Below are 22,635 nucleotides of genomic sequence, written 5' to 3'. Positions count from 1 at the left end.
CGTGACGCGGCCGGGGTGGTGTCATCGCAGAGCGCGCCGCCTGCGGAATGGCGTCATCACAGAGCGCGCCGTCTGCGGGATGGCGTCTCCCGCCCGGCTCCTCCGGCGGGCCTTTTCCTCAGCGTCCGACGGGCGGAGGCGGAGGAGGGCGTGGGAGGCTTCGCTGTCACCTCTGGAGAGACTGAAGCGGCTGCTGCCGCCAGAGGAGGCGGCGACGGTGGAGCGCTGCGCGGAGCCCCGCTCCTCTGCCTCCCCACAGACGTCTACTGAGGAGAAAATGGCGGCGCCGAGCGCGGCGCCCACCGCGGCGCCTTCCCCGCGGGGACACCACGAGGAGAAAATGGCGGCGCGCCACAACCCGCTCCGCGCGGGGGAGCTGGCGCTGGCGGAGCTGCGAAGGAAGCACAACGCGACGCTGAAGCTGCTGTGCCGCTTGGAGGCAGGCGGGGTGCTGAACTCGCACGGCGGGCTCCTGCCGCACCGTGACATCATCGGGCGGCTGCCCGGGCAGCTGCTGCGCTCCTCGGCCGGGGCGCGGCTGCTGCTGAGGCGGCCCTCGCTGGACGAGTACGTGCTGCTGATGCCGCGGGGACCCACCATCGCCTACCCCAAGGTATCGGCGGGTAGATCAGGGCCGGGGTGGGCCTCGCCCTCGTTTCGAAGTAACGTGCCGTGATTTGTCACCCCTAGGATATCAGTGCCATGCTGATGATGATGGACATCCACCCAGGAGACGTTGTGTTGGAAAGCGGCAGCGGGTCTGGTGCTCTTAGCTTGTTTCTGTCGAGAGCGGGTAAGGCTCTGCTCTTTGAGACGCAGCGCAATTATCAGAATCGTAGAATCATGAAGATTGAAAAGGACCTCTAAGATCATCGTGTCCAGCCACTACCCCCACTGTGCCCACTGACCACGTCCCTCAGTGTCACATCTAAGCATTTCTTGTCACCTCCAGGGGCAGTGGCTTCACCATCTCCCTGGGCAGCCCGTGCCAATGCAAACCACCACTCTTTCTGCGAAGTTTTTCCTAATACCAAACCTGAACCTCCCCTGGTGCAACTGTAGGCCATCACCACTTATCCTGTCGCTGTTACCTGGGAGAAAAGGCCGACCCCACCTCACTGCAACCTCCCTTCAGGCAGTTGTAGAGAGCAGTAAGGTTTCCCCTGAGCCTCCTCTTTTCCAGACTGGTCAATCCCAGTTCCTTCAGCTGCTCCCCATCACACTTGTGCTCCAGACCCTTCACAGCTTTGCTGCCCTTCTCTGGACACACTCCAGGGCCTCGATGTTTTTCTTGTAATAAGAGGCCCAACGCTGAACACAGCACTCGAGGTGTGACCTCACCAGTGCTGAGTACAGGAGGATAATCACCTCCCTGCTCCTGCTGGCTGCTCTATTTCTGATACAACCAGGATGTCATTGGCCTTCTTGCCCACCTGCTCACACTGCCAGCTGTCAGCTAACACCCCCAGATCGTTTTCCAGTTACTCTGCCCCAAACCTGTAGCAATTTATGGAGTTGTGACCAAAGCGCATGACCCAGTACTTGGCCTTGTTGAAGCTCACAGATCGCCCAACAATCCAGCCTACCCACATCCCTCTGTAAGGCCTTTCCATCTTCAGGCTGTTCAGTGCTTCCGTATCTTATGTTGCTTTTAAGCTGATCAAACAGTTGCAGTCAACTCTTAAAAGTTCTGCAGCACTTTTAACATTCACATATGCTCTGGTGATTTAAAGGAAGCCTGTGCCTGGCCCTGTGCAGGAACTATGCTTTGACCGTATTTTGAGGGTTGTTGTATAAAGAGTCACCCTCCTGAAAGGTAAATTTTAGTTCTCATTACTGCTGGGTTTCTAGTGCACCAGAGCCTTCCTCCAGTCTCCTTCCTTTCTCAGTTTAAGTTTCCTCACTTTGTTGAATAATGAAAATGTTGTTTGTTTTTTCAAGTAATGAGCTAGCCTGGTTTGACTTAGATTTCATTGCTCTAGAAGGTGGAGAGCCGTTGCACTCAGTAGAACTGTCATGCCTTTTCACTTGTGCTTGTACCATTTAATGCTACTATCAACTGTCTTGGGGAGGCAATCTGCCAGAAGGCTGTTCTTCCGCTTTTTGTAGACTGCAGGTTTGGTTTCTTGCTACTTTCGTTCCCTGGCCTGTTCACTGCATGGTCAGGAGCTGGTATCTACAGAGGGGAAATGGCAGGTAAACGGGGCTGGGGCAGGAGGTGGGCAGAGCTGCCCCTCTTGGCTGCACCCCACAATAGTTTAGTTTTCCTGGAGTCCATCTGTTTTGTAGTTGTTTGAGGTTAAAAACCTGTTTTCTTTGCTATTCTGAAAGGATTCACGGGATCAAATAGACGAGGAAAAGAGCCTGCTGGCTCAAAATAGCTTAAAAAGTTATGGAGCGTTACCTGCTGAGCTGTTCCTTGTGGAAAGCTGTCTTTGCCCAATAAAAGTAGCGAGGAATAAGAAGTTAATGGGATGATAGTGTTGAGAAATGAGAATCATATAAGCACAGAATAATACAGCAATATACACACTGCTGTCTTTGCCTGGATAACCTAGTAACACTTCCTCTATGAAGAATATTGTGAATTGGACTCATACTGAAGATTTCAAGATAGTAAGTTTGTACTTACAATATATTTAAGGCAATTTATTATGGTTATAAACAGTAACCATATATAAATCAGGAAGTGCACTTGTAAAGCTTGTCTATGGGGTGAGGTCAATGAGTAGACCTGGGGATTTTCGTAGCCTTTGCTCAATTCTAAAGGAAAAGGTGGGGGAAGAACAGCAAACCTTTGTTTAAAAAAATAATAACAATTTAAAAACATTGTTTTCAAATCTGCTTTATGGTATCTAAGGGTAGCGACCTGCGTTGCAGCTTTCTTAGCTGCTTCCTGGTAGCTGTATCAGAAAAATCAAGGGTTCACAGGGCCACAGGTACTCAAGTCATCTTTTCCTGCAGGGAGTTACTTTGCAGGAAGACATTACACGTGTGGTTATTTCCTAAAATGAATTGGAGATTTTGAGGCATATTTCTTGTCACTTGCATTGCAATTTTTTTTCTAAATTACTTACTGTGGATGGGGAAAATAGTAGTACATCTAGTATTTTGTTGTTGTTGTTGTTTTAAGTTGGGCCCGAGGGACGTGTTATCAGTTATGAAATCAGAGATGACCATCACAACTTAGCAAAGAAGAATTACAGGCATTGGCGTACAACATGGAAAATAGGACATATGGAAGAGTGGCCAGATAACGTGGATTTCATTCTTAAAGACATCTCAAGAGCTGCTGAGGATATGAAATCTTTAACGTTTGATGCAGTAAGTCCAAATAATCCATACGTGACATAAATCAACACTTTTGTTTTCTGTGTGACTTGAAAACTCTAGTGCTGTCACTTGCAGTGGGATTCCCAAATCTAACTTAACACCAGCTAGCAGATGATCCTGATTTTTTTTTTTTTGCACCAGGTTCCAGCTACACTTTCCCAAATGAAAGAGTCAAACTGCAGTAACAGAGGAATAGCAAAATGAATCTTGTCCTTGCCTTGTAAGGACATACTTACCTGCTGGATTTTGGAGAAATGCAGAAGTTTTTGTATATGAGTAAGGCATAATATTTCAAGCATTAAATTAAAAAAAATTACACAAGCTTATTGAAAATATGAATATGTAAACACTTGGCTATCAGCTGCACAGAATACAGAATGTTTCTAAAAAGAGAAACTAATTATATTAATACTCCAAATGACAATGTTGTAAAAGGGTTTAAGTGAAGAAATAGAAGACTAGCATAAAAATACATAATCTTTAAAAACAGTAAACGCAGTAGTCCACAGGAAGGATCAGACACTGCATTTCTCACTGTTTTACAATTTGAATGGATTTCTACCAAAAAGAAATAAAGGATGGGTAACTGAGACTGAAGTTTTCTAAACCTTGAAACCAGCAGCAACCTACACATTAAGACTGTAGCCTGATCATTTCAGCAGACAGATGCATTTGAACTTGTTAACATTTACAAACAAGATACCCAAAGATGTTAGTAAATGCAGCTTTCATAACATGACGGAGTTTAACTAGTAGGAGATTTACCATTAGTACAGGACTGCCTTGCTGCTGACACGCGACTTCCTGTGGTAATAGAAGTTCACTTGGAAATAGCATGGGCTTGTTTTTATAGACTGGGGAACTCAGGCTTCTCTAAGCTGTTCAGGAGCATTAATAAAACTGCCTTGCTGTAGCATGCATTAATTTTCCATATATAAATGTTGTTTTTCAAGTATTGTCGTAACAGAAAAACATAATTCTCTTGCAGATAGTTCTGGATATGCTTAATCCTCAGTCTGCTCTGTCTGTTGTACACCCCAGTCTTAAAGAGGGTGGTGTGTGTGCTGTGTATTTAGCTAAGTAAGTATTTACTTCTGGCACTTCAGCATTTATACAGGCATCACCTGAAATTGTTGCTAAACCATGCTCTCCTAAAGTACTCATCCATCTCTAATGGAAGTAACATATATATATATATGCTTTTTTTTTTTTTTTTTTTGCATTTTTCATTTATTTCTTTTTTTAGGAGTTGCACTCGGTATAAATCACACTTCTCTACATCCTTTGGTTCCTTCAGAACACTTACTGTGGTCACTGGAAGGTTTTAATTAATGACATCCTCAAAATAACTATTGTGTTCAATTCAGTAGTCGAGTTGCTAGTTCCTTTATCCTAAAATGGAAGAATGTGCAAAAAACCCAAAGGTAAAGAATATGACAAAGGCAATAGAACTAAGTTTATAATATTGATTGGAGTTCTCAAAATATTCCTTTATCCTTTGCATTTCTTCAAAAGCATCACACAGGTTGTAGACCTTTTAGACAGAATACGGACGTGCAGGCTCCCTTTTGCCTGTGAAAAGATCGTTGAGGTAACCCATAGAAATTGGTTGGTGCTCCCTGCTAAAATCAAGAATTGCAAATCAAGCCAAAGAGTGGAAACTCAAGAAGATATCGAGGAAGATCCTCAACAGAAAGAAAGTGATGAAATCCAAACTGAGGATCAAATACTTCTTAATGAAGGTGAAGGCGATGGTAAGAATAGTACTGTTAATAAGATGCTGTTACTGCAATTTTGATAGTCCAAAGATAAAAATCCAGGCTAAACAGAAAATAAATGACAATCTGCAAATACGGAATGACTGTCCTTCCTGATTGTTTTGAAATTTTTAAATAAAATTCAGTCCTTTTGCTGAGGATCCTGATGGGCTCAAGGATTCCCTATGGAAATGCTACCACTATGCCCTGTATTCAATTTATACTGTCTTAGCAAGTAAAAAAATATATATACCTCATATAAATATATGGTTGATATACGGTTGCAAAATTCAGTGTAGAGCAAACAGGTCTGAAAGTACTGATAGATGACAACAAAGCACTTTAAGAGCAGGATAAAGAAAATGAATGTGCATTGGTAATTGCAGTCTGATGGGTGCATGTTTTCAAACTTGTTGGAAAGAATTATACAAAAAGCTGTACTTCTCACAGGATCATTTCCTGATGATGCTGAAACACACTGCTCAGCACCTTACATTGCGAGACCATCTCGTTGGCAGGACGCTCATTCAGGTGAGATACTTGAAAAATACTTTTATTGTAAATGTTTTACCTTAAAATATCTTCAAAAATAATAACTTCTGTACTAGCACTTGACATATTACTATATCACAAAATCATGAAATTTTTAATAAACTAGAAATTCAATATTGAAATAGTTAACTTGTTTTGTTTTTCAATTAGCATTCCTCACCAAGCTGAGAAAGTTTCGACCACCACTTTCTTGATGCTCCTGCTGTTAGCTGCTAATCTGAGTGTTGTATCAGAATAAAGAGTTACAAAATAGCTATATTTTGCAAGTTTTGTAACTTCTAGGTAATTCCTGCTTTGATTTCTATTGCATATCAGACTCTTAAAACCTACTTGCTATTTAAAGGGAAATGTTTTAACAGTCATCATGTATGGCACTGCAGTGCAACACCAATTGTTCTGCAAAGCACAGCCTCTGTTTCTTTGTTCAGTGCATTTCATTCTTCATTCCTTGTAAACCAATCCATGGATTTGTCTTGGTTGGAGGTGTTATCTCTTCTCCTTTTGCCGGACAGGCTCTGACAGTCTACCAAAAATCAGGAGGGGGAAAAAAATTGGTAAGAAAACTTTTGAGATGCTAGTGAAGCAGCTTCCAACTTGGCTCCATACCAACTGGTTGCTATTGGGTTCTTTAAGAACAGTGTTTGCACAACTGTAATGGAAACTGAAATTCACTGAACTTGTTCTTTTGATAAAGCTGTGCTTGTTTCTAAGAAAAAATACCAGTTGTTGATAAGAATTGCTTTGGTTCACTTCCAGCAACTATGCTGAGATCTGCCATGGTATTTATTAGCTTTGCTATGAGGTACTCAAATGGTCAAAACAGACACAGAGCTATAAATTAACTGGAACTTGAAGGTTAATTAACTGAAACTAACCCTTAATAAGTAAGTATACTAAGAACACTGCAGTATGTCTTTGCAGAACTGGGGCCTTAGCACAGGAAGTTTACATCTCACGGGTTCCACTCTCAATTATAACGAAACATTAGACAACTGCTCTGAGTAACAGAGACTTCTCATGTAAAGGCTCAGGAGACAGCTTTGAGTAGTTCACTGTGTAAAGATTCTACTCTGTAAAACAATTTTTGCAATAAACTCTTATATTCTTTTCCATACATACCCCCAACTTTGAAAGAGTATCTTGCATAAATTCTGTCAAAGACAGAGCTGCACTTAAAGGAAACAGATCATCTTATCACACCAAGGATAAAGCGGTCCTTACTGTGTTTTAAAGGGCAAATACAGCCTCAGTTGCCTAAACTAATTCAAAAATATTTGCAGTATTTAACCATACCTTGGGCAGAAGAAGCAGGAGAGTCAACTAGCATTTTTTCAATTGCAAAGGTGTCCTTCAAATCCTGGGATGAACATAACTCTGTCACTTCTAAACTACTAGTTGATGAGGAGGAAGATGATGATAATCCCAGTCGTACAAATCTTCCTTTCTTACCACAGAGGTAACAGGGGATAGGAGAATTATTAGGTCCTCGTGGCAGCTGTGCTTCATCTTTGTTGTAGTTCCTTATGGCTCCACTGTGGTACACAGAGCGTTCTCGCTGCCATATGTAATGTGTTGGAGCAATAGCCATTACCTATCAGAACAACCATTCCATCAGAAGCCATAAAAATAATTGGCAAATGTACAGCTGAGAACAAGGGATCCAATTCACATATAACAAAATTAAGACTAGAGGAGAGGTACCTTGTCTGCCTCAGTCTCACTAGAAGTTTTGCTAACGAGGGCGAGAATAAGTGGATTGTTTATATTCAGATGTTTAAATGTGGTAAGTAAAGCATCACAAATATCAGGTTATGCTTTGTTTGTTGGGCTGAAGTTGTTGTCTTTTGCTATTAAATATAAACTAGATGGATCTTCTGGCTCACAGAGTCGCTAAGCTCACAACAACCAAGTTGGTACGGTGTGCTCTGAAGCACACTCCACTTTTGCCTCATTGCTTGTATTTTTCCCATAAGCATCTCATCCCATTCCCAGAGATGGGATGCTGAAGAGATTTTCTTTTCCACCAGTTGTAGTAAACATTATGTTCTTCAAACATAGCAGGGCTTTTTCAGACAGACAGATGTCATCTGGAAAGCAAGGAATGCCTTTTTCCCCCCAGTATGTTTGAAAAATGGAGGTCGTAACAACACATTAACAAAGCATGTTAAAAGCATGTCCGTTCTTTTTTGAAATGCAGTGAAAAACCATTGCCTTATAAACTCAATTAAAGTTATATTGTTAACTCATAAGAGAGTAAAATTTTACCTGAGGTGCTACTTGAAGGTTTCACTTTGTCTACAAACTTGAAATTTGTAAAGCAAAGATGCATACAAAAAATATTTCTACAGTGAATGACGTTTAGCAGCTAATAATAAACTCTAAGCAAAATTATTTGCACAAAGCAGAAAGATTCTTGTCCTTAAAGCTTGAAACTGTAGCATAACAAAATATTCTAGTTTACGTTAAAAACAATATTTCAAAGATTGTATTTTGAATGCAGAAGAAAAAAAACTGATGGAGGAAAAGCTCCATCTTTTCCTTCCTGTGGCTTATCTACTCACTTCAGGGAATAAATCACTAGTGTGGAGCTATACTGTTAATTGGTATTAATTGTTGTAGTTTCAGCATCTACAGTATTAAAACTGTCCCTACCTCTTCACAGCAACGTCTGCTTACAATAGCCCTGTAGTCAATTCTACTCCATAGATGATCTCTTAACTTTAAGAAATCAGGAAAGAGTTTTCTCCAGTTTTTTCCCAGAGCCCATGGGAAAATTTCATACTTTGATTCTTCATTGTCTTCTTCCACTGTATTTGCCAGATACCTTGAAATATATATATGTTTGTGTCTGTTATTCGATCTTGAATCATAATATGAATGTGAGTTCTAACACTAAAAGACACATTAGTTATTTTTCCTAATATTCTGGAGGGAAAAAAAAAATTACAAACAGAATATCCTTCTTTCCAGATTGCAATATGTTCTCAGTCAGAAAGTTTCACATGTATCCTTTAGATAAATATAAATTTACAGTAAGGTATTATTGAAGCACTTTACCAAAGAGCCTCCTAAATAAGTAGGTATGTAAGAACTCACATATCCTGATGCCTTTCACCTAATTTTAGGTTAGTAACCCCTACAAATCATACCTGAAAAAATTACTACTTTTAGTCTCCTCACTGGCAAGAGGACAAGTCTTCTCTCCAGTCCCAGCCCAGCGAGACCCTTTGGCCCTTTCTCGTCCTCTCTATCAGTTCTCGACCTGGTTTTTCTCCCTTCATAGGAGCCAGACAACTTTCTCCTCCTTGATCTATGGATGCTCATGGCAAAAGAAACAGCCACCTTTCTCCCTGCACTGGTGTGCAAATCAGAGCAGCTTCTATTATAGGAAAAGATTACCTGTGCTCTGTAACTATGAAACAAAATACTGAATCTGTCAGTATGCTATATTTTCTTGGCCAAATACAGAACTATATAGGCTCAATAAAGGCAGGTTCGTCATTGCACCTCTGTTTCAATGTATAGGAATTTTTATAAGTATTCAGGAAAGTGATTCTCAGAAATTACTTAGCTATGTTTTTACTGTTGACTCAAATCACCTTGTCAGAAACTTTATTAGTAAGTTGTGCATCATTATGAATCATTTCAGAGCAAATGACTTGAAAGCTTGCAAAAACATTAAATGGGGTCTTATAAGAGAAACATAAGACATTTCTATCTCTTACCTATTGTCCTGCATTTATTTTATTGCATATTTATTTTAATCCATACAAAGTTCAGAGATTTAGAGTTCTGTAGGCAGAGGTCCATGCTATAAATTGCAGAACCAATGCAAACATCCCTGCTACTCAAGTTGGAAATCAGGAAAACAATGTTCAATTTGCACTAATTACATATAATGTGAAGATCACGTTCCTTTGCTTCATATAGAACCCAAACAACTACAAACTGGTTATGATGTCTTACTGTGTATCAGAAACATCAAAAAGCAACAAACTAATGCCAAAATTTTGCTAATAAAACTAGATTATTTAAGAATACTTACAGAGCAACAAAGAAATTGAGTCTGGTATGCTCATCTATTGTGAAGTTAGCTCTCTTGAAGTAAACGAATGTCATTGCCAAAAGATACTGTTGTAAAATGTGAAATGTTACATTCATTATTAAGCATTAATACATTATTTCAATATAACATTATAGAAAACTCTTAGAATGTTTGTCTCACACCAAAATACTGTGTTGTGTCTTGTCAAGAAGGAAAGTGTAAACTGAGTTTTCTCAAAGCCTCCATAAAGATGTATTAGGAAAAAAATACAAGCAGTATTCTTATTGTAGTATCAAGGGATTAGCAGCAGACTTTCACTCAATATAGACTGCATTAACTACAAACATTTACCTTGTCTGCAATTTTACAGCAACAGTCCATCCATAGGAAGTCTTGAATTAGATCATCATCTACAACAAAGATGCTCGTCAGCAGTTCAGTTTAGCCTCTCTGTATTTTAATTTAAGCATTAAATATACAATTTAACAAAATAAAACACGTTTAACCTAAGGCACGCCTATTAGCATCTATACAGCAGCATCCCAAAATTATCACTGAGTTTAGAAAACAGACTTCCTGAAGAGTTCTCTACAGTTCAGTCAATCGGTATCTAACAGTGACCTACCAAAGAGTTTAAAGAAAGCTGTCATTTCCTGGCGCTGAATCACAAGGCACGGTGCCTTTGGCTGGCCGTAGGTACCATTAGGAACCCTTTTCTCACAGTTTTCTCGGCAGTTTCTGGAAGAACGCCGCTTCGGTCTGACCAGCTTTTTGTGCTGCTGGGCTCTGGAGGCACTGGGCTTCAGGTGGGCAGCAGGAGGTGTGTGGCACACCAGGCTGTGTCTCATGGTGGCGAGCCAAGATTCCTGCAGGGAAGGACTTGGTTAACGGGAAGGATGGGCACTGCGCAATGCTGCCGTGCTTTGTTCACACCAAGCGCCTTCAGCGGAGCTGGCCTGCCCCGATACTGCGATGAGCTGTATCACCGCTGAGCGAGGCAGCTGGCTTTCCTTTAGCTCGTTTGTAACCACAAACACGGGGATACCGAGAGAAGCGTGAGGAAAGCTGTCTTTCATCGGGAGAAAGCGACTTTACACCTTCGGCAGGGCCTACGCAGAGGGAGGCTGTCCGAGCCAGGCTCACAGCGGCCCACCGGCTCTTACTCAGCCGTCACACTTACGATAAAGCTCCTCACGAGCGCCGGCAATGCCATTCGCCTCCCGCCCGGCGAGCGCTTCCGACGCACCTACCGCCCCTCAGCGAACCGCCTTTCACGCCACGCCCCAGCGCGAGACGGCGTCCTTGGCAGCCAATCGCGGCGCGGGAGGCTCCCGCTTCAGCCAATCGGGCGGCGAGGCGTTCTTAATTTCCCCACCCGCCGGCCGCCCTGGGTTACAGCGCTCCAGCGGAGCCCGCCCCAGCCAATCAGACGAGGGCACGGCTGTTGCTAGGCGGGCGGCGGTTGGGCCGCGGTAAGATGCCGCTGTCTCGCAGCACTGTGTGGTGCTGTTGCTCTTCCCACTCTGATAAGCTGTACCCTCTATAATAAGCTATTCTGAAACCCGGCCCAGCCAGCTGTCTAGCAACGTTGTAAAAGCTTCCCTCTGTTTTAACACGACACCTTTAGCTAAAGAAACACAATAACGAAAAGACACGACTAGGCTTATCAAACACCAAAAGAAGGCAGGCTCCACACGAGGCCAAATTGTGTCACACCAGGAGTAGACTGGGATGCAACAGGCAGATGTCCAGATACTCCTCTCCATCCTCCTTTTCCAGCACCTCAGTATAATTTATCTCTATCCAAGGACAAACAGATGTTCAGAGTGGCCGAGCGCTGAGTGAGCAAACGTTATGATTTTGGTACCTATAAATTACTAATAATAGACGTTTTTCTACTGAGCATGCATCAGTGGAGAACGTTCAGATAGAGAGGAAGACCACTGGATGAAGTAAAAGGCGTCAGTTGGACTGTCATGATGCTAAAAGATGCTAAATAGTAGAAAAGACCATGGAATAGAAGACTGGAAACTTCATAAATCGCTACCTGAGATAGACTCGTGAATGATAATTATCCCACGGGTAACTGATGAATATGTGCTATCTGTGGAAATATAACCGACTCTGAGTCGTTGAAGTGCTTATGGTGGAAATATCCCAGTGCTTCCCAGCACCACTAATAAAGAATTCCTGACCTAGCAGTAGCAAAACTTTGCTGTTAGGTTTCTGCGCATTGACTTCTGTGATTCAATACTCAGGGAAGGGTTGTGTCAAGTTTCTGGCCATGTTCTCTAAAAAGGGAGAAATATATCAAGTGGTAAATGTACAGACAAACAATGTTATTATGGAATATGCTGAAATCGGGAAAGATGGCAGTGGGGAGAAGATAATGCCAAATAATCAGCTGGGCAAACATTTGTCTTTGAGGTTCTTGCTTCATATACATGTGGAGCTCAGTTATGGCGCTGAAAGGGCCAACTGTCTCCAGTAGGAGGCAGAGGAAAGGCCAACAAGGAAGGTAATTGTCATTAAAGCATGTTACAGACCACCCAGTCAGGACAAAGAAACAGACCAAGTGTTCTACAAGCAGCTAGAAGTGTCACAATTGCTAGTGAGACTTCAGCTTCACAGTTGTCTGCTGGAATACAATGCAGCAGAGGAGAAACAGACCAGGAGCCAGTTTTAACATTTTTGCCAGTAATCTGGACAAGGTGATTGAGTGCACCCTCAGTAAACTTGCAAATATCAAGCTGGGTGGGACTCTTGATCTGCTTAAGGGCAGGAAGGCTCTGCAAAGGAATCTAGATAAGCTAGTCATAGATATCACATCCAATCACATATCATTCAACAAGGCTATATGCCAGGTGATACACTTGGGTCATAACAACCCCAGGCAAGAATAACAGTCTTAGGGAAAAGTGACTGAATGATTGCACAGCAGAAAGAACCTTGGGATGTTGGTGGACAGCCAACTGAACATGAGCCATCAGTGTGCACAGGTGGCCAAGAAGACCAATGGCTTCTGGCTTGCATCAGAAATAGCATGGCAGCAGGACAAGGGAAGTGACTGTCCTTCTGTGCTCAACACTGGTGAAGCCACAACTTGAGTACCGTGTTCAGCTGGAGCCCATCACTACAAGAAAGACATTAAGTTGCTGGAATGTATTTAGAGAAAAGCAACAAAGCTGGTGAAGGATCTAGAAAATGAGATGTGAGGACCAGCGGAGGGAACTTGGGCAGTTCAGACCAAATTCTTCAACAAAGAATTCTTCAGCCTTCAGAGAAGGCTGGGGGGAGACCTTCTTTCTTTCTACAACTGCCTGAAAGGAGGTCACAGTGAGGTCTGTTCTCCTTTCTCAGGTGACACATGATAGGATTGAGGCAATGGCCTAAAGGTGCACCAGGGAAGGCTTAGATTGGATATCAGGAAGAATTTATTTACAGAGAGGGTGGTCAAGCATTGGAGAAAGCTGCCTGGGGAAGCGGGAGAGTTGCTGCCTTTGGAGGTATAGAGATGTGGATGTGGCACTTACAGCATAGTAGTGGTTGATGGTTGGACTTGATGATCTTAATGGTCTTTCCAACCTAAATTATCTATGTTTTTTTGTTTTTTTGTTTTGTTTTTGTTGTGTGTGTGTGTGTGTGTGTGTTTGGTTGTGTCACTTCAATAAATTACTACCTACTAAAAAAAAAAAAAAAACCTTTATTTTTACACACACACACTCTCATTTGTTCTCAATAGTTTTCGTCTAAGGAACTCAAAGTACTCTGCTACCAATCATTTGATAACTGCAGAAGGCAAAGAAAAAGATGTTACAGAAATATATGTGTAGCCCGAGAGACCACTGAAGCTAGGGAGAAAGCTTTTGTCATGTTTTGCATTCTGCAAAACATAAAGCTGCAGTAATAGTTGTGAAGTACATACATTCTTACTCTTTGCATCTTCTGATTTGTATTCCTTGCAGTGCCAGGTAAAAGGAGGTTACAAAGCAGATTCCAGAGGTATTGTGATCCACTCTGCAAACACTTTTGCACGATTTCCCACCTCCCAGGAGCCAGGGCTGAGCTGTAATACAGACCAGCCTTGTAACTTTGTCTCAAGACTCTGACGAAACTGAAGTTGCAAGATAAAGCTCTGAGAAAGTTTGCAATTTTGCATTTCTCCTCTTGAAGGTGGGAACCTAGAGACTAAGGTAGGATTGTTGGGATGGGGATGACTCAAACATTCACCTTGAAGCATCATGGAGAAACACTGACATGGAAGGACAAAAGCCCAAAAGGAAGAAAGAGCTGACATCTCAGCCCAACTGAGGGTTTGTTCTAGGCATAGGGGCTGCATGCTGACCTGGATAGCCAAGGTGCTCTGACCTCTCTTTGGAGGTGATGAGCTTACTAATGCCTAACCTAGAAGCTTTATGTATATTTCCTAATGAACAGTTGTTTTGTATTCTTGAATTGTGTATCTTGCACGCAGGTCTCTACTGGGTACATGATAATAAGTTATTTAACAGGGTAAAAACAAGGAAATAAAACTTTACCAGGTTGTAGATCCTGCGTACGGTACAGAGGACCTAACCGGTTCTCAGCCTGGCATATCATTAACTACTGCGTCCAAGAGTTTGTTTAACAGTTCATCCAAGCGTATCTGAAAGGAAGTCATTATTCTCTGATTTGCAAGTAGCTCAGTGAACATCAGGGGGCACTGTTTCACTTAAAACAGAAACAACGTAGCACTTCTCTGTTTTCCTACCCTGGCTTTGTTATTGTCCTTAATTCTGAATCCTTCCTAAAGAAAGAGGTTAGATCAGTCGAGCTACCTTCATCTCTACCTGCTGTTACAGTTTGAACTGTGCTTTTCTCTATAGACAATGATTAAGATTCGCGTTCGAATTTTTACAGGATCTTATTTTTGAGAAAAGAAAAAAAGAAGATTGTAACCATGCACTGGAACCCAATTAAGTGACACAGGGTTACATAGCTACTCAGTTGCTAGGTCCAAAAAGGCAAAGGGAAGGCAGTTTATTTACTTTAAATTACAAAATAACAATTAAGGAGTTTTCAGTGAATGAGTTGTTTACATGTAGATTAATAAGTATGGCAGAAGAAATATTTGTACAGGAGGAAAACAAATACCTTTGACATCCGGTATCCTTTTTAGTGGGGTTTTGTTGTTGTTTGAGAAAGATAAAGTCCCACTGGAAGAACACCTGGTCTATCTCTTCTCAGGAGGTCAGGAAGATGGTTCTTCTAAGTACAGATCATTGTTCACAATAAAATACGCATTTTTCCAATTATAGAATTTTCTTATTGCTGAGTATGAGATAAGAGAAAAAAAAAGAACAGTTCTCTTCCTTGTAGAGAGAACTCCTGGCCTTGTCAGGGGAACCCAGCCTCAGTCAAACATGTTGTAGATGAAATGAAATATTCAGGATGAGAACTCTGTTCCTAAAGACATAAAGCGAAATGCAAGCACTCATCTCAAAAGGAAACTCCGGAGATATGCTAACTCTTTTAGAATATAAGCTGCAGTAAAGCACATGAGTTTCAGTAAATTTAAAAAGAAACAGATGAACTACCTGAATCCACATCTCTCACTAGTAACCTGTTTCTTTATGTGGGAAGGGAGAGTAAGGATTTAGAGGAGTTGCATGAAACAGCACATCATTGCAGCAAACTGGGGTTCCTGGACTACGGCCATACACATAACAGCCTGAATATGACTTACCTGTTGGTACTCTAACCAGCAGCTAATGATGTGAGAAAGAAGCCTTCATGATAAATCCTCGCTGTCAACAAATGCTACCGTGTGATTAAAATTAAAATGCTCTAGTGCCACTTAAGTGTATGTCAGTGATGGATGGATGGACATGGAAATTGTTGTCTGCTTTGTTTACCTGAAAAGAACTTCTAAGCATTCATCAGGGTTTTCTAATACATAAGGTCAAGAATAGCTCTTGAGAGCTGAGAATTTCAGGAACTATATTTAAAAAATCATTTGGAAATATGGCAGTGAGTAAGAAATGTACTGCCTAGACTAAAACAACAAATGGCAGAAGAATGTCAAGGTCACCAGCAAATCCAGTGCGTGTCTAAACACGCAGCATCTGAACAGCCAGGTGCTCCATAGCAGCACTTCTAGATTAAATATTGAGGACATAAGTTTGAACTTGCTGTTCACTTCTATAATAGACGGATATATCCTGTATGAACCTAACCCATTCAAATCAGACAGTGGAAGCATTTATTTTTAAAGATTGGCTCTTCTGTGCTGGTTATAAAATGAAACAAAATAGTCTTACCTCAAGAATTCCAATTAATTGCCAAAAAAAACCAGGTGAGACTATGCTAGGTCTTCACCATTGTGTCACAGCAAGGCAAATGAGGAACCAACACTGTGTCTCTCAACATCAACAGCTCCCACCTCTTAAGTGCACGTTTACTTTAAGGGGAAAGGACGTGAAGTGTGCAGTACTCCATATAGTGATTTATTTTTTCTAACCTCCTGATGTCTCTCACAACATTTTAACTTTCAGCAGCCACTGGAAGTTGTGTATTTGCACGTTAGTGAGCACTTAATAAGCATGGGTATTCATTACCCAGTTGCGCTCTTGCAATTTCTTCATCCTGTATTGTGCAAAGAGCCCTAATGAACCAGACTGCTCTGTACTGCCATGACCCAGAGCCATTTCTTCCAGCTGCAGAGCAGCAGGCTTCCCAAGGCACAGGTGCAGGAGCAAGAAGCAGGTGCGTTGACCAAGCCCCAGAGCTCCCAGCATATTGCACATGTGGAGACTACCCATATTTACACTGGAAAATGCAAGCACTTCAGTTTATAGGTATTCCCTCTTTCCTCTCAGGAACAACAAGCAAACACAAGGCTTCAAAGATTCTACCAATGAAAACGTAGCTGAACCAAAACAACTTCCAGAGCTTTTACTTAAATAAAATAAAATGTTTATATAAAATCACGCTAGCTGAAAATTTCCCATTCACGTCTAGTGAACAGCAACACGCATGCAGTCTCATTAATGTTAATATATATGTGCACATTAATACACAATATTGTGACAGATATGGGCAACTTACTATCCAGTAAATAAATATATCTTTTTACCTAGGGAAATAACACACATAACAAGTTTGGTGCCTTCAAAACAACGCCCTAGTATTTTTCTGAAGGAGAATTTGTCATTACTTGAACGAACATGAGGGATAGGCAAGAGCCTTCAGACTCTAGTTAGCTGGCTTATGATTCTGTAATTGGACAAACTCTGTAAATCTTTCTGATCTCATGCCCCATTCCTAAATTCAGCTTTAACTCATGGTTTACTGCTTGCATAATTCAGATCGCAAACTCTTTCAAACACAAGGTATCTATTTATACAGTTTTTATGCTGCTGAACACAATTGAATCTTTGTCCATGACCACAGCCCCTGTAATATGAAACAATAGTGGTAATTAAGAGAGTATAATTTCTCTATTGTCAAGAGACTTTATTTTGACAGCAGGGCACTCAGAAGACTATGACAGGATTAACCAACAATAACGCAGCAGTAATTTCCAAAGTAAGGAAAGAAATGTTTTCATATGCAAGTATTTTGTCTCCTATCCTCCCAACGCTGTGATGAAAGAAACAACTCCAAGTTCAATAGCAGAAAGGCAAAACTTAAAAGGCTAAAAACAGGTGAATTACATTGTGAGCTGGAGAGCCTCAAGATGTGTTTTTTTCACTGCCATCCAATGATCCAGGCTCCAAAGGGTTAAATGAGACTTGCCACAGTTTAAATATTGAATGCCCCTCCCAAGAAGCAATGGGCTCTATAATTACCCCCTGTGCCAGGTCAAAAAGCTCTGGTTTGCTTGAGTTCAGCAATCACAAGTTGTAAAAGTTTTTTTCCCTCAGAACCTGAAGCAATAAAATGACTAACAAGGGCTGTAAATTAAAGTGCAAAGGAAAACAGATGGACTTTGGTAGCAGCTAGTGCTAACCGAAACAGAAATAAATAAATAAATAAATAAATAAATAAATAAATAAATAAATAAATAAATGCAGGATAAAGCAGGAAGGGAAAGCTGTTTCAACACAAAAGCCATTTATTTCAGTTTCACCACACAGTGTGAGCTATGGCACACCTAACTTCTTTACCCCTGCTCTGTGCGGCTCACTTAGCTTTGCTAAGTGATGTCTGTGGGCTTAGATTTTTCTGCTCGTGTCATCGGTCTATTTGTTCACCTTTGCTTTGGGTATGACTACACATACGTGTTGCAATGAGGCAAGACTGGGTGGGGATTTACAGCAGGTTCCCCGCTCCATGGAAACTGCCTGTGTGCTTGCTGTGACCCTGTTCTCTTTGAGGAACAGATGTTTTCTGCACACTGCCAGGTCCAACTCTGTCCATAGGCTGCTACTGTGCACTAGCTGACTGATATACAACAAATCTACTCTAGCTTGTCTTCTTGTGACCTGTGCACACTCAATCCAACACAAGGAGATTTAATGGCAGACACCTCCAGGTCACAAGGGAAATACTGCCACCACACTGAGAAACAGGACAGCTATCTGCCTGTAGAACCATCTGTTTTGAATATGCTTACCTCCCAGCTACAAAGTAGTCTGGATATAGACTTACTCCAGTTTTTACTTCTCATGCTGTGCATTTTAAGCAGCTTAGAATGCTCATCAGATGTTCTAAATACTCTGTAGGTAGAAGAGTCATGAAGATGTGTTTCCAGGGCAGTTAACTGAGGGATGATGAGTCAGTTAGTGACCCCACCCACTGGGGCTGAGACCAAGCCCTAGAAGAAAGGTGAGGATGCCATGATGTATCAGACAGGTTGGTTTCTATAATCCTCAAAGATGCAAATAGAACACACGTTAATTACATGAGCATTTCTCTCCTGTGGTTGCACCCCGTCTAGTTTTAAGAACCTCTGAACCAACAGCTGCTTGCTTCAGACACTCTTACTTTCAGCCAAAGGTTTGCAGCTTGATGGAGTACCAAGCTGCGAGCTTCTAAGATGAGGACAGGCTTTTGAGTGTTGCCATTGCCTCTGATCTAATTTCCATCTCCAGTGTGCACAACAATTCCAGCAAAACAAACAAACATTGTTACATTTATAAACTTTCAGTATTCAAAACGATCTAGAAACAAGGCAAAAATAAACATAACAGTACTTGCCTGTATGTAACGTTGTTCAAAAAAAGTCAGTGTTGGTACAGTTATTTGAGCAGGAGCATGCATTGGTTTGTGAAGGTCTGGCATCTTCAGAAACACATAGTGGACAAGACACTATATACAGTTTTCCAGTTTTGTCTCTTCCTATGGTCCTTTCAAGGCTTCATTCTATGTAGACAATAGAGTCTGCAATAAAAAAATAAAAATAAAATTAAAAATAAAAATAAAAAGAACACAAACATTATCCTAATAGTATCCTAATAGGAAGTGTCTGAGTTTACAAAAAACTTGTCACTCTAGAGTGCAAAACTGTTTCTGCTTGTTCATAACTTCATCAGACTTAACCAATCATGACAAATTTTCAAAAATTGTTCATTTTGTGGGCAAACAGCAGTAGCACTGTTTTTTGTGCTTTGGCATAATACATGGCCTATTTGTTAGGGACAAACCTTTGGTCATCCTCAGAAGAGCACGCCCAAAACTGGCCAGATTTGAAGCCTCTAAAAAATCTGTTAGAGGTAGATTGCCAAATACTCCAGCGAAACCTGTCATCCTCTCCCCACTCATCTCTCCATCTGTTGACCACAGTACATGTCACAGCCCCACCTCCAGCATTTCCTGGTGCTTCAGGAGTGACTCACAGATTCTTGCAACTTTCCCTGAAAGCAGATTTTGTCCATTTACTGTGTCTGTGGAGTGTCACAAACCCATTCACCCAAATCACTTGGTAAAGACCTAGGCTGGGTCCCATTATCACCCCAATTCCTACTGGCTTCTGAAAGAACTGGATTTATCTCTTCAGACCTGATCCACAGTTCACTGAAATCAATGGAAAATCTTCCACTGGCCTCCATAGCTCTTGAAGTTTAGTTGGGAAGTGAACTAACTTTAGTCTCTAAATAGATCTGGAGATATAAATTGGAGAGCAAAAGCTGAAAGCACAGATCATGTAACTTTGTCAAAGATGGGTTTACATGTTCCCCTAAGCCTAGTGATCAAAACATTTTTGATGCATGATAGAACCAGTAATGTGTTTGTAGCATTTAAATTGTAGTAAGTCTGAGCTATAATTATGCTTTAATAAGTGTAAACCACAACTAGCCTACACTGTACTGCCTCATAAGCATTCAGCTATTTGATAAGAAGAGGTATCTCCAATTGCTGATGAAACTGTCCTATTTGTAAGCAGTAAGCAAGACCCTACCTTGAGAGCTGTACAGTGAGGAACGTTTATTTAGAACAGACATTGAATAATGTAATGTATTTCCCACCCCTCCTCCAGACACTGACTGGGATGTCTCTGTAATTAAGGAATTTCAACACTTGTGTTGTTTTACCATTTTAACCAGATGCCTGCTCCACTGGCTTTGATTCTATGGAGAAGCTTCCTCAAAATAAACTGGAAAGAGACTAAAATTCATGGTATTGAGAATGGCCTTTCATTCCCAAAGCTTTGCTGTGGAACAACATCATGGAGAACAATTCCCTCTGTTTCTAAGATACTGAGCAATGTCGATACACATAAACAACTTCATTCTATTTGGAAAGCTGAGGAAACAAAGATAATGAAATCTGCATTCATTCTGCAAATTGGGGCAAAATCAAATGCTGTTCTACAGAAAGCAATACAGTGCACCTGTCTTCACTGCAGTTACAGTAGGGCTTCCTACTGCTGGCAGTTGAGCGAGCATGAAATGAGTCACCCCAAAAGGCCAAAATACACTGAATGAGGGTTCCTCAAGACACACAAATATCCTAAGTCTGTTCCATTTTCAGAGACTGAAGGTGGTGGCTTTGTACACTGACAGCAAAGACCTGTCTAGAGTTTGGAGGCAGTTTGAGGCTGTGGAACTCTTCATTTTTTTTGGGGGGGAAAAAAAAGGAAACCAACAACAATAAATTTAAATACAAAATGAGTTTTACAATCAGATGGGCTTTTCTGAGCCTACTGACCCTGCCCATCTTTAACCAGAATGACATCATCTGACAGCAATACTCAGAAAAGTCTATGCCTGAGATTTTCCAGTCTTTCCAAGATTTCCCTTTGCTAATGTGATGCTGTTAATTCAAGTCGCTTAAAACTAGACCAGAAGACTATTATTAAGCCACTCAAAACTGCAAGAAAAATCAAGAAAATTCTGGAAGAGTCTCAAGCAGGCTGTACCAAGCCCCTGAGAACACTCATTTAACTGAGACCCATATGAGACAACTCTTTGATTTCAGCAGAGCCCTTTAGACCAAGTGAATACAAAACCCAAGATGCAGCACAAACACAGCTGTGCAGAGACACGATCATGAAGATAGCTACCCTGTGCTTACTTTTCAGAGCACACAAAGGTTCTAAACAGTTTCATTATCCGAGGTCTGCACCTAAAAAGGAGTGGCAACATGTTTGTATTGTACAGCCAATATAAACACAGGCAAGAGGAAGTTTCGACTGTCTTTGGAAATTTCATTGATTTCTCACAAATGCAGCACGTTATTCTGATTTTCTCTTTCACTAAAACCACTTAGTTTCCAAGACACTACTATATCTTTCTGAAAGATCCAGGTATTTGTTTTTTAATCAAAGAAATGAATGCATTAAAAAAAAAAAATCAGAATCAAAAATAATCAATTTCAGTATTCCTTGCCAACTTTTTGTCTTACACTTTGACATCACTGCCACAGTTTGGAAAGCAATTCTAAAAACAGCAGCAGCCTTTCCCGCCTTTCTTCCTTTACCTTCACACTACTGACCATTTTGTGCCCTATGAAGCTGACTGCATTTTCTGGATGAGGAAAGTGCATACATACCCTAGCGCCAAAGCAACCCCCTCCAGAGCAGGCCTAAAGCACAGCGACCTAGCAGGGAGTTTACCATACTGTTTTTGAAATACACGTAAAGAGGAAGAACCTTAAGAAAGTGTGCTCTTTGTGCATCAGTGATCTAGTTGTTCGGCTTTTTTTCTGTTTGGTTGTTTTCCCAAGGGATTATCATTATTTCTGTTAAAAGAGTTCAGTGTTTATGGAAAATTTTATTGAATCTGAGCAACGCTGATCAACTCCTCAGCCTGCGACAGCATGACCACAAAGGGGATACCGAACACCCCTGAGCGCTGACAACAGGGCAGGGCTGGACAGCCATGAGATAAGGCAGACCCATCTCCCAGTGATTCGCTCTGCCGGCAGCAGGGATACCATCCCCTTCCGACACCTCCGAGCCGCACAGTTTCACCCCCTCTCCCTCAGCACCGACCGCGCCTCGGGGCGCTCCCACCACCCATCCCAGCTCGTTTCCCTGCTGGGCCGCCGGAAGAGGCTATATTTGGGCCGGGGAAGGGAAGGGAGATCGAGTCCGCCCTGCTCTCTCCAGTTTCGCCCAGGTGCGGGGGGAGGAGGAGGAGGCGGCGGTTTAACAGCCCTCGCAGTCCGAGAGGCGGTGCCGCCGCCGCCCCCCGCCCGTCCCAGGTGTAACCGGAGCCGGCAGGGCGCGGCACACCACCACCTGCCCGACCTGTCGGGCGGCTCACACCGGGTCCCGCCGCGCACACAGCTCTCTCTCTCCCCGGCCCGCTCCTCGGAAGCATTTCCTCGGTCCCTTCGCGCCGCGAAGCCATGGAGCTGCTCCGCGGGACCGCGCTCCTGCTGCTGCTCTGCGCCGCTGCCTGCGCTCAGGACCGTGAGTGCTCCCGTTCCTCTGCACCACGACCCCTCGCTCCCCGCGGAGCGGCTCCTGCGGCCCCACAAAATGGCGCCCCCTCTCCGCCGGGCCGGGGGAGGCGGTGCCCA

General features: G+C 42.2%; 3 protein-coding genes and 1 long non-coding RNA gene across 6 annotated transcripts in view; 2 read left to right on the top strand and 2 right to left on the bottom strand.

Annotated features, from left to right (window-relative positions):
• The first annotated feature begins 32 nt into the window (after window positions 1-32).
• On the top strand, window positions 33-10,306 carry TRMT61B (tRNA methyltransferase 61B). Of its 3 annotated transcripts, none has more exons than XM_010706488.2 (7): window positions 33-613; window positions 691-793; window positions 3,134-3,324; window positions 4,322-4,413; window positions 4,849-5,087; window positions 5,541-5,621; window positions 10,058-10,306. In XM_010706488.2, exons 1-7 carry the CDS (start codon window positions 80-82, stop codon window positions 10,072-10,074), a joined length of 1,257 nt encoding a protein of 418 aa, XP_010704790.1. In that variant the 5' UTR covers window positions 33-79; the 3' UTR covers window positions 10,075-10,306. The 3 variants fall into 3 exon arrangements, with proteins under 3 accessions (XP_010704790.1, XP_010704787.1, XP_010704788.1); XM_010706486.3 differs by lacking the exon at window positions 10,058-10,306 and adding an exon at window positions 5,793-6,756 and having other exon boundaries at window positions 34-613; XM_010706485.2 differs by lacking the exon at window positions 10,058-10,306 and having other exon boundaries at window positions 5,541-5,786.
• SPDYA (speedy/RINGO cell cycle regulator family member A) lies at window positions 6,773-11,069 on the bottom strand. Its single transcript, XM_031552306.1, has 6 exons — window positions 10,868-11,069; window positions 10,313-10,553; window positions 10,039-10,097; window positions 9,688-9,773; window positions 8,295-8,466; window positions 6,773-7,233 (listed from the first exon to the last, which is right to left on the bottom strand). Exons 1-6 carry the CDS (start codon window positions 10,898-10,900, stop codon window positions 6,907-6,909), a joined length of 918 nt encoding a protein of 305 aa, XP_031408166.1. The 5' UTR covers window positions 10,901-11,069; the 3' UTR covers window positions 6,773-6,906.
• Window positions 11,070-18,867: 7,798 nt separating this feature from the next.
• The window catches only part of LOC116216281, an 18,797-nt gene continuing 15,029 nt past the window's right edge, over window positions 18,868-22,635 (bottom strand). The window contains exon 3 of the long non-coding RNA XR_004158739.1: window positions 18,868-19,050. This is a non-coding gene — a long non-coding RNA (uncharacterized LOC116216281). The remainder of the gene's footprint in view (window positions 19,051-22,635) is intronic.
• EPCAM (epithelial cell adhesion molecule) overlaps window positions 22,308-22,635 on the top strand; it is a 5,101-nt gene continuing 4,773 nt past the window's right edge. The window contains exon 1 of the mRNA XM_010706489.3: window positions 22,308-22,525. Coding sequence (XP_010704791.1) covers window positions 22,462-22,525 — 64 coding nt within the window. The 5' untranslated portion in view covers window positions 22,308-22,461. The remainder of the gene's footprint in view (window positions 22,526-22,635) is intronic.

The sequence above is a fragment of the Meleagris gallopavo genome, chromosome 2 (genome assembly GCF_000146605.3).
Source record: "Meleagris gallopavo isolate NT-WF06-2002-E0010 breed Aviagen turkey brand Nicholas breeding stock chromosome 2, Turkey_5.1, whole genome shotgun sequence".
NCBI classification, from domain to species: domain Eukaryota; kingdom Metazoa; phylum Chordata; class Aves; order Galliformes; family Phasianidae; genus Meleagris; species Meleagris gallopavo.
Note: the sequence above shows the minus strand (reverse complement) of the source record. Positions and strands in the feature narration are given on the sequence as shown.